Source organism: Mus pahari, chromosome 6 (genome assembly GCF_900095145.1).
Source record: "Mus pahari chromosome 6, PAHARI_EIJ_v1.1, whole genome shotgun sequence".
NCBI lineage: Eukaryota > Metazoa > Chordata > Mammalia > Rodentia > Muridae > Mus > Mus pahari.
Window position 1 is genome coordinate 53,956,377 of NC_034595.1, and position 12,351 is coordinate 53,968,727.

Below are 12,351 nucleotides of genomic sequence, written 5' to 3' on the forward strand. Positions count from 1 at the left end.
ACACACACACACACACACACACACACACAGAGAGAGAGAGAGAGAGAGAGAGAGACTGAGAGAGAATATGTTAATTTATCTCATACACTTAAATTTTAACTAAGGCAGGAGACTTCTGGGGTTTTTTCCCCTCCATGTTTAATTCTTACCTTCTGATATGAAAATACCATAGCAATTGTTCACATCTAATTTAGAGTGTCCCAGTCAACATCTATGAACTAGACCAATGTGATGCCTTGTTAATGCCCCTAGATTGTGAATTTGGGACTATAGAACCACTGAAAATAAATGTTTATACTTTGCTTGTTTGTTAAGTCCAATGGATATTGGGTGGGGCACAAAAATATGAGCCTTATCAATAGTTAGATGTCTTTATTCACTCATGATAATTGTCAGGGTTCTGTAGAGGATTTGTTAGCGTGGTTTATAGGCTTCAGTCCAGCTATTCCAACAATGGTTGTCTACCAAGAATCCAGGAGTTGTTTAGTCCACAAGGTTGTATGTCTCAGCTGGTCTTCAGTATTTGCCAGAATCCCAAAGAAGTGGGCTCCAATGTCAGTGAGGAAACAGACTTGCCAAATGAGAGTGAGAGGAAGCAGGCAGAGAGCAAAGCTTCCTTCTTCCATATCCCTCATATAAGCTGCCAGCAGAAGGCTTTTCCACTTCAAATAATTTAATCAAGAAAAATCCTCCCCCTCCCCCCAGGTGTATCCAGCTGCTTGGATTTGGGTTAATTCCAGATGTGGTCAACTTGACAAACAGGAATAATCATCACATGGTTAACCTTTATCAACACCTTGCCTGGACATTAAAAATCATATAGGAGACAGCTGTGAGCCTGTCTGTGTGAGCATTTCCAAGGATGTTTAACTTAGGATCTTCTTGAGTGTGGGCAGCACCATCTCTTGATCTCAAAAGAACGAAGCAAAAGTATGTAAGGAGTCCCAGCCATGCGTTACTGCTGCCTTGAACTCTGCCTTGTCTTCTGGCTGTGATGGGCAGTATCTTCTTAGGCAGTGAGCCAAAAGTTAAATCCTTTCTTCAGTAAGTCCTTTTGGCAGGTGTTTTGTCATGGCAACAAGAGAAGTAACTAATCACACTATGAAGCTGTAGCCAGAAGAGCCACTGCAATTTAAATCACTACCAGGAAAGGCTTATAATAATGCGTTCTTGCTTTAAGATCCATTATCTTTGTATATAAGCCAAATACATGAGCTGATGAGAGATGTGCCAGGATCCATCCTGCCTGCTTATTTAAAGCCCTTGAAGGTAGTGCTAATCTACACCCTCTGAGGAAGGTGCAGTTAGTTGCCTTTGGTTTGTTGTCTTTGTCACCCACAATTTACATGAGAATCCACTCCTGGGTAGTACAGTCCATGGGTTTTGAGAGAAGTGACTGACATGGGTTTCCCATTACTGTCTGTTCACAATAGTCTCACTGAAAGCCTGTGCTTGGGCTCTTTAGCCCTCCATGGGCCCTCACCCCGACAATTCTTCTTCCCACTGTCTATGTAGTTTTGTCTTTCTGAGGATGCCTTACACACGACTTTGCTGTGATGGGCCAAACAATCTTAAACTCCTTTTGGTTTGTTTTCGCTGTTGTTGTTGCTTATTTTCTTTTTATGATTATGGTGTTTTGTCTGCATGAATGTGTGGGTACCACATGTGTGCGGGTACCACATGTGTGCTCGGGACTGTTGGAAGCCAGGAGGAATCAGATCTAGACTAGCCTGCAGGGTGTTCTCTCTCTCTCTCTCTCTCTCTCTCTCTATATATATATATATATATATATATATATATATATATATATATATAGAGAGAGAGAGAGAGAGAGAGAGAGAGAGAGAGAAAGAGAGAGAGACAGAGAGGAGGAGAAGGAGAAAGAAGAAGAGGAGGAGGAGGAGGAGGAGAAGAAGAAGAAGAAGAAGAAGAAGAAGAAGAAGAAGAAGAAGAAGAAGAAGAACTAAATTTTAATATATGCAAAAGACCTAGTTAAACACTAAGTGAAAACTATACAAATGCCAAAATGAACCCCATGAACAAGTATTCAGTGTTACTAATCATCAGGATAATATTAAAAGGATTACCATCTCTCCCTCTATGACTATCTCTGGGTCTCTGCCTCTCTGTCTCTTTCTCTCTGTCTCTGTCTCTCCCTCTGTGTGTGTGTACCAATGAGTTTAATTAAAGTTATTTACATGGGCAAGGGATTGTTTTCAGGAGTATGGTCAGCTTACCAGTAGCTATATAAATGAAGATAATGTCTCTATCTCCCTAGAAACTATTATTTGTTTATAGATCTTCATGAAGGATGGGAACCTCATGATTCCTTCCTCCATATAACAGACAACTGCTATTTGGGAAAAGAAAAGTGATCAATCGGTGTGAGACAAGAGAGACTAATGGAGGCAAATATGATTTAAAAAAATATACATTTATAAAACATAATGAAAAGATGTTGTGTATAATACATGTTAATACAACATTTTTAAAAAGTATTCCCAGGGTCAGGAATTAACATTTGGAGTAACTGGGAAACTTATATACTGTTTATGGGAATGTAAGACAGTATAACTCTTTGGGAAAACACTTCACAGTTCCTAAAATTGAAATCACATCTACCAAAGGCCTAGTACTAGCTATGTTCACAAAAGAAGCTGAAACACATCTGCCAAAAGACAGAACCTCAAGAAACCTCAAGCTGAACACAATGCAGATGCATCACCTGCTGAGCGGCAAAAGGCTGGCACATGCGCACACTAGAGAGCTTCTACTAGAAGGAAATTAACTATTTACACACACCAATCCAGCTGAAGTTCAATGTCAGGAATGATGAGCGAAAGAATCTAAACTCAAGTTAATTTTAATTTTTTTTATTATTACATTTATTTTGTGCATGTGTGTGTATGTGTGCATATGTATATTGTGTATGGGCATGTGTATAGAAGCCAATGACTTGCAAGAGTGAGTTTTCTCTTTCACGTGTGTCTCTGGCAATCAAATTCAAGTTATCAGGATTGGTGGCAAGTGCCTTAACTTGCTGAATCATCTCACTGACTCAAAAAAAAAAAAAAAATTATTGTGTGAATGCACTCACATGATGTACCACAACTAGGAAAGTTAACTTGTGGTTACAGACAAAGTCCACAGCTGCCTAGGGAGTGGGTAACGCTTACATGCAACCAGTACAAGATAATCTTCATGATTCACAGGTATATTTTCTATGTTGATCAGGGTATTATTTATTTATATAGCTTTCTTAATTTTCTAAATATGTTAAAAACATAGTTTAAATATAGACATGCCACTTTCTGTAAATATTATCTCATTAAAATATTTGTTCTGTTATTTTAATTAGTAAACAAGTAATGTACTAACGGTTTAGCTTTGTAAATACCATTATTTATAATACTTTAAACTGCAATTATTCAACTCTTTAGATATACAATGGAACAGTATACATGATAAAAATTTTAAAATAGCAACCTAAAATTCAAGAGGAACAATGTTTTAAAATATTATCCTAGCTTTCTCTGGGCAAAGAGTTTATAACCCTTTGCCACACATGTTATTTTGTAACCTAATTTTTTGTTTTGTTTTGTTTTTTTCGAGACAGGGTTTCTCTGTATAACCCTGGCTGTCCTGGAACTCACTTTGTAGACCAGTCTGGCCTCGAACTAAGAAATCTGCCTGCCTCTGCCTCCCAAGTGCTGGGATTAAAGGCGTGCAACACCACCGCCCAGCTGTAACCTAATTTTTTTATGTAACCACAAAGAATATTAACTTTGACTTGGGGACCAAGGAGAGTTCATGAAAATTGGGGCTACAACAGGAAAAGATAATACCAAGAAAGGAGTGAAATGCCAAACAGATTTCAGTAGCTTATGAATTCCAGAGCACCTTGAAACAATACAATGAATCTCTGCCCAGACTGCAGATATTGGGAACAATACACTCTGAGATGTGTAGTTTGCCCTAAGCAATGGAAGGCTCTGCACATTTGGAGCATACAATGGCTGCGAGGGGTTTAGATAAACCTGCAAGATAGGGTAAGAGAGTGGAAAGAACTAAACTTCCGCTCAGATGCCTCACTACATAATGTATATAGCCTTCACTTTACTCATGTGCTGAAAGGCTGAATCAATCTCTTAAAAACAAAACAAAACAAACAAAACAAAAAACAAAAACCAAAAACCACTCAAGGTATGGAAGTATAGCTCAGAGGGAGAACATGTACAGGCCCTGGGTTCCAGCCTTAGACAGCCAGAAAACTAAAAACAAATCTGTAAGTAGCAAAACCAAAATATTCTGTGAACATATAACGGGTGTGTAGCAGTGAGGACGGGCTGAACATCCCTGTCATTTATATTAGGGGGTAGGCTCAAACAGCCGGAACCTCAAGACTCAATGGCAGTGCAAAGAGGCCCAAACACAAAAAACACAGTTTAAAAAAAAAAAAAAAGAGCCTAATTTGATGTAGGAACAAAGATAAAATGAGATGCTTTATAAGTCTTGTATTGGAGGGACAACCCTTCTGCGGTTTCCCAAGTCTGGACTCCAGGGCTACCCACATATTTCATAGGTAGTTAGTAAATGGATAAGTGTAGGCTTTAATAGGTGATGACTAGTGTGGAAATTACATTTAGAAATATTTAATAGTACAATAACATTTTTAAAAATTATTTGAGTTTGTCTAAGCATGATTACTTTTTAAAAATACCTTTATAAACAGGGAGTTGACGGTAGGCTGCAAGCTTCGGCTGAAACACATTTTCCATTAAAACCCTTTCCATGTAAAATAAGTCTTGATGAAGCTTATCAGACTTTAATATTGCCTCCGAGTTGTCTCCTTCATCCTCTTGAACTTTAGCCAGAATTACATTCTCTATGTCCATTAGAGAACTACTTTCACTGTCTGTAATTATAAATATGACTCAATTACAAAAGAGCCAAGTAGGTGGTTCATATAGTTTAAAGATTTTTTAAATTTTATTTTATAATTTTTGTCTTCCATTTCCAACACCTTAAATCTTTTATGCACAAAGAAAGCATACTGCAAACATAAAATTTATGGAACTCATATCTATCAAAAAATACATTTTCCCTGATAGAGGACTAATATCCAATATATACAAAGAGCTCAGGAAGCTGGACTCCAGAAATTCAAATAGCCCGATTAAAAAATGAACAAACAAAGAATTCTCAACTGAGGAATACCAAATGGCTGAGAAACACCTGAAAAAATGTTCAACATCCTTAGACATCAGGGAAATGCAAATCAAAACAACCCTGAGATTCCATCTCACTCCAGTCAGAATGGCTAAGATTAAAAATTCAGGTGACAGCAGATGCTGGCGAGGATGCTGCTTGTGGACGTTGTACATCGTGGTGCGCACTAGGCTCCGCACCACGATGTACAACGTCCACAAGCGCTATTAAAAACAATGAATTTATGAAATTCTTGGGCAAATGGATGTATCTGGAGGATATCATCCTTAGTGAGGTAACCCAATCACAAAAGTCACTAGATATGCACTCACTGATAAGCGGACATTAGTCCAGAAACACAGAATAACCAAGATACAATTTGCAAAAATACAAGAAAACCAAGAAGGAAGACCATCGTGTGGATACTTCATTCCTCCTTAGAATAAGGAACAATATACCCATGAAAGGATATAAGTACAGAGACAAAATTTAGAGCTAAGATGAAAGGATGGACTATCCAGAGACTACCCCATCCGGGGATCCATCCCATCATCAGCCACCAAACCCAGATACTAATGCACATGCCAGCAAGATTCTGAAGGGACCCAGATATAGGTGCCTCTTGTGAGGCTATGCCAGTGCCTGGCAAACATAGAAGTGGATGCTCACAGTCAGCTATTGGATGGAACACAGGGCCCCCAATGGAGGAGCTAGAGAAAGTACCCAAGGAGCTGAAGGGGGCTTCAACCCTGTAGGTGCAACAACAATATGAACTAACCATTACCCCTGAGCTCGTGTCTCTAGCTGCACATGTAGCAGAAGATGGCCTAATCGGCCATCATTGGAAAGAGAGGCCCCTTGGTCTTGCAAACTTTATATGACCCAGCACAGGGGAACGCCAGGGCCAAGAAGTGGGAGTGGGTGGGTAGGGGAGCAGGGGCAGGGGGGCGGTATAGGGAACTTTCGGGATAGCATTTGAAACGTAAATAAAGAAAATATCTAAAAAAATAAATACATTTTCCCTCTGAGGATAAGCAGTAATAATCTTGAGGTGTTATGCACACGTTAGGCTATTTTCTGTTAATTTATCAGAAAATCACAATTTAGGGAACTGGCGAGATATCTCAGATGGTGAAGTTCTTGCCTTGCAAGTATTCGGACCTGAGTTCAATGACCAGATCCTCTGTAGAAAGCTGGGTACAGTAGCTGAAATCCTAGAACTAAAGAGACAGATACTGGCAGATTGCTGGGACCCACTGGCTAGCCAGCCTAAACTAGCGGTTCAGCCCCAGGGCCTAATGAGAGACTCTACCTCAAAAAAACAAGGTGAACAGTGTCTGCAGAGGAATGATACTGGAGATTATATCGAACTTCTGCACACATGCATACACATGTACATGGGTACTCAAAACCACACATTCACGTCCTTGAACATTTGTGTACATGGACCAAAAATTTAAATAAAATCACTACTATTAGGTAAATTATAAAAACAAGAAATGGATTTCTTACTGTTCTGAAGGCTGGAAAGATCAAAGTCAAGAAGCTACAGCTGGTCGGGACCTTATGGGTGTCCCTAACATGATGGAAAGCATGACATGGGCAGAAATGTGAAGCATGAAAGCTTAGTCAAACTCTCCTATGAAAGCAGAAATCTGAGATGGGGCCCTATCCTCACGATGCCCTCTAACTCCCCTAACTTCCCCACAGCTCACTCGTATGTACCATGATCATAAACATTTCTGAATTCAACTTCCAGCAAATGAACTGGGGGTGGGGAGGCACATTTAAATCACTGCAGTAATTCTCTGCACTGTCTACTTATATTGAAATAAAATGATTATCAGTCTTCAAAGTTCTGACTTGACGTGTGTGTGTGTGTGTGTGTGTGTGTGTGTGTGCTCTACTTATTCTTAATTCGTTTTGTGGCTGCTATTTAAAAAAAAAAAATCCATGGCTTAAATAATGCAGTTTGATTATCCTGAAATTCTGCTTATTAGAGGATGTTACTTCTGTCATCGAATTGTTTAGACTGGGCAACAAGATTATCTGGGATAATCTTCCAATTTGAAGACAAATCTGTAATCGTGTCTGATTAAAAAAAAATCTTCCCTCCATTGTACAGGAATATATCCACAGATTTGGAAGAGTGTGTATCAACCTGGGAAACAGCGATGTCTACTGCTGGTTATCAGATTGACTGAATGTGGAGTCGACTAAAACAAACTGCTAGGCATTCCTGTGAGAGCGTTTCTCAGTCAGATGATAGGAAGCAGGAAGAGCCACCCTAAACGTAGGTGGAACTTTTGGTAGCAGCCCAGATAAAAGGACATAAAAGAAGAAAACTTTGCTTTGTTTGTTTGTTTGTTTGCATCCCCTCATTCTTGCTGGGATGTTCATCTACCCTGTTGCTAAAACATTACTTCAAGGTTAGAAACATCTAAAGAACTTCCCCATGGGTCCAATATAAGCTAAAGATGACCAGGAATCTTCCAAGGATCCTGCACAAGATTAGGACTGCTGAGCCATTGTAGACTGAACAACTAATGCAGTCTTAGTCTCTCCATTGTGTGACAGCTATTGATAGACCACTTGGACCATATCCTGTAAGCTAATCTAATAGCTTGTATCTCTGTCTTTATATCTATAGTGTGAAGATTTGAATAAGAACAGTCTCAGAGAGAGAGAGAGAGAGAGAGAGAGACAAACAGACAGAGACAGAAAGAGAGACAGAGACAAAGAGAGAGAGAGAGTTATACAGAAGGCAAACAGAGCTCTTAAAAGAAGAGGAGAAATGAGATTTATTCAGGATCTTGGGAACTCAAGGGATAGCACAGTGGTGGCCTGTATATTCAAGACACTGCAAACAAAGATAGCAACTTGGCAACACACTGAACACAAAGAAATGCCCACAAAGGGCCTGCTCATCTTGTTTAGAGCATCAAGAAGCAGCTTAAATGAAGCTGTTAGAGGATAGCCAATCAACTGCTGCAGTTCTGCAGAAGAATTGGGGGACAGCACAAGGCTAGGTGACAGCTAGGCTTCCACACTCACCAAGAGGCTTTGATATCATGTGTAGTTTCAGAGAGCTGAGGACCTGAATTTCCACCCCTGCCCCACACGAGAATGCCAGACAGACACGACAGCTGTGGAGCCTGAGATTTCCCAGACAGAGAGCATTCAGGGTTTCCCTTCTGCCCACTGGAGTTGACAGTAAGAAATCAGGACTTTTACCACTGCCCAGCAGGAATGATAACAACTTCTACTTTGCGATGTCAGTGACGCCGCCGGATGTGGTTGAGTAGGTAAGGGGGTAATCCTATGCATGCTAGCCACAAAAGGATGAAGGGAGCTGGGGTTCCCAGCAGAGGCCAGAGGTCAAGTCCCTCGGGTGCCACAGAGTAAGGTAAAAGCCCTGGTCTTGGGCTGGGTCTGGTGGCACGTGCTTATTATCCAAGCACTCGGGAGGAAGACGAGTGAAACCAGGATTCCTGGGCTGTGCAGTGAGCCCCTGTCTCAAAAATCTCTGGACTTCTACCACTGATTGGCAGTCAGTCATGAGATAGTGACTCCCACTCCCAAACATATGCACTATTGAAGCCTAGAAAAATGGAAACTTTATAGCTAAATTTTCATTGAAAGTCACTCCCTGAACCAAGAGCAAAGGAAATCTCAAATAGAAAAGACGATAATCGGTAGACATGAGCACCAAGATGAGAGACTATTATTAACTAACAAAGAATTTACAGAGGTCATCATAAAAAATGCTTTGCCAAGCCAGGCGTGGTAGCGCATGCCTTTAATCCCAGCACTTGGGAGGCAGAGGCAGGCAGATTTCTGAGTTCGAGGCCAGCCTGGTCTACAGAGTGAGTTCCAGGACAGCCAGGGCTATACAGAGAAACCCTGTCTCAAAAACAAAAACAAAAACAAAAACAAAAAACCCAAAAAACAAAAAACAAACGCTTTGCCAGGGTTTATAAATATCCTTGGAACAACTAAAAGCATCGTCAAAGGAATAGAATATTTCAGTGAAACGAAAAACTTACAGGAGTGAAATACTCAGAATGTAAAATTTCAATTAATGAGTTAAGTGAAAAAATATAAAGGAAAAAGAAAAAGTGTCAGTGACCCCAGGAAATAATAATCAAAAACCTGGGTTTTTTCTTTGTTTGTTTGTTTGTTTGTTCTTATATTTGAGACAGGGTATCTCTATGTAGCCCTGGCTGTCCTCAAATTTATTATATAGACTAATCTAACCTTGAACTCAGAGATCTGACTGCCTTTGCCTCTGAGTGCTGGGATTAAAGACATGTACCACCACATCTGGATCATAAAAACAAAATAGCAACAAGCTAACTTAAAAACAATGGAGAGAAGGCTCAGTGGCTAGAGGTGCATACTGCGTTTGCAGAAGACCAAAGTCAACTCCAGATCCCATGGCTGGCAGCTCGGAACTGCCTGTCTCCATTTGGAGGGCATCAGACTTCTTCTTCTGCACTCCTCCAGCACCGTATCCATCGGCATAGCCCTCATTGCCATGCATATGAATAATTTAAAATAAAATAATTCTTTTTTGGAAATAATTTTTAAACCAAGGAGAATATACTCTGAATAAAAATAATGAAGAGAGTCTCAGGGACCTGGGAGATTATCGTGCTCAGGTGAGCAGCATATCAAAGAGGGGAGAAATTGTCATGGGAAAAGGCACCTGAAAACAGTAGTCAAAAAGTCACAGAACTTAGCAAAGAATAGACTGAAGAAACTGAATGAGCCTTGAGGAAGAAGGCTCTAAAGATACCCACCAAAGACTTACCACAGATAGACTTTTGAAACCAGGAAGCACATGTGAATATATACATATACATATGTATATGCATATGCATATATCCACCAAAGACCATAGACATACTAATGAAAACAGGAGATACATATGTATGTGTATACATAGGCATATGCAACATGCACAGACACATAAACATAGACATAGACACATATCCAGGAAGATAAACAGAAAGCAGTGAAAGGAGGGAAAGATATTTATAAAGAGAAAATTATTTGAATGTGGACACACTTTTCATTAGAAACAGGAGATTCTAGAACTTTCATATGTTCTTTGAATGCTGGATGAAAAGAACTGTTCACTCAGAAGTCTGTATTGAAAATATCCAGTTAAAATTAGGAGAAACTGAGGCTCAGCTAGTGAAGTACATGTTGCAAGCTTGAGGACTTGAGTTCAAGTACCTTCTGCAAAATTGATCATATAACTGGCCACAAAACAGGCCTCAACAGATACAAGATTGAAATAATCCCATGTACCTTATCAAATCGTCATAGATTAAGGCTGGTCTTAAATTCCAACAAAATCAATGGAAAACACACATACACATGGAAACTGAACAATGCTCTACTCAATGATAACTTGGTCAAGGATGAAATAAAGAAAAATTAAAGACTTTTTAGAATTTAATGAAAATGAAGACACATCATACCAAAACTTATGGAACACAATGAAAGAACTGGTAAGAGGAAAACTCATAGCTCTGAGTGCCTCCAAAAAGAAACTGGAGAGAGCTTATACTAGCAGCTTGACAGCACACCTGAAAGCTCTAGAACAAAATGAAGCAAATAGACCCAAGAGGAATAGACAGCAGGAAATAATCAAACTCAGGGCAGAAATCAACCAAATAGAAACAAAAAGAACTATACAGAGAATCAACAAAACCAGGAGCTGGTTCTTTGAGAAAATCAACAAGATAGATAAACCCTTAGCCAGACTAGCCAGAGGGCACAGAAACAGTATCCAAATTAATAAAATCGGAAATGAAAAGGGAGACATAACAACAGAAATGGTGGAAATTAAAAAAAAAATCATCAGATCATACTACAAAATTTATAGTCAACTAAATTGGAAAAATCTGGATGAAATGGACAATTTTCTAGACACATACAAGGTGCCAAAGTTAAACAGGATCAGACAAACCATCGAAACAGCCCCATAACCCCTAAAGAAACAGAAGCAGTCTTTAATAGTCTCCCAACCTAAAAAAGCCCAGAACCAGATGAGTTTAGTGGAGAATTCTATCAGACTTTTAAAGAAGACCTAATACCAATACTCTTCAAACTATTCCACAAAATAGAAACAGAAGGTACATTACTCAATTCATTCTATGAAGCCACAATTACGCTTATACCTAAACCACATGAAGAGCAAACAAAGAAAGAACTTCAGACCAATCTCTCTTATGAACGTTGATGCAAAAATACCCATTAAGATTCTTGTCAACCGAATCCAAGAACACATCAGAGTGATCATTCACCACAATCAAGCAGGCTTCATCCCGGGGATGCAGAGATGGTTCAATATACAGAAATCCATCAACATAACCCACTACATAAACAACCTCAAAGGGAAAAAAATGATCATTTCATTAGATGCTGAAAAAGCACTTGACAAAATTCAGCATCCCTTCATGTTAAAAGTCTGGGAAAGATCAGGAATTCAAAGCCCGTACCTAAACATTGTAAAAGCAATATACAGCAAACCAGTAGCCAACATCAAACTAAATGGAGAGAAACTTGAAGCAATCCCACTAAAATCAAGGACTAGACAAGGCTTCCCACTCTCTCACTCTCTATTCAACATAGTACTTGAAATTCTAGCTAGAGCAACTAGACAATAAAAGGAGGTCAAAGAGATACAAATTGGAAAGGAATAATTCAAAATACCACTGTTTACAGATGATATGATCATATACTTAAGTGACTCCAAAAATTCCACCAAAGAACACCTAAAGTTGATAAACAACTTCAGCAAAGTGACTGGATATAAAATCAACTAAAAAAAAAAAAAAAGCAGTAGCTTTCCTCTACCTAAAGGATAAACAGGCTGAGAAAGAAATTAGGGAAATAACACCCTTCACAATAGTCACAAACAATATCATATACCTTGGTGTGACTCTAACCAAGCAAGTGAAAGATTTGTGTGACAAGAACTTCAAGTCTCTGAAGAAAAAAAATCGAAAAAGATCTCAGAAGATNGAAAGATCTCCTATGATCATGGATTGGCAGGGTTAATATAGTAAAAATGGCCATCTTGCCAAAAGCAATCTACAGATTCAATGCAATCCCCATCAAAATTCCAAC

The 12,351-nt window shown here is 39.2% G+C and overlaps 1 protein-coding gene across 1 annotated transcript in view; it reads right to left on the minus strand.

Annotated features, from left to right (window-relative positions):
• The window catches only part of Wdr78 (WD repeat domain 78), a 73,331-nt gene that overhangs the window by 23,594 nt on the left and 37,386 nt on the right, over positions 1-12,351 (minus strand). The window contains exon 8 of the mRNA XM_029540456.1: positions 4,721-4,915. Coding sequence (XP_029396316.1) covers positions 4,721-4,915 — 195 coding nt within the window. The remainder of the gene's footprint in view (positions 1-4,720; positions 4,916-12,351) is intronic.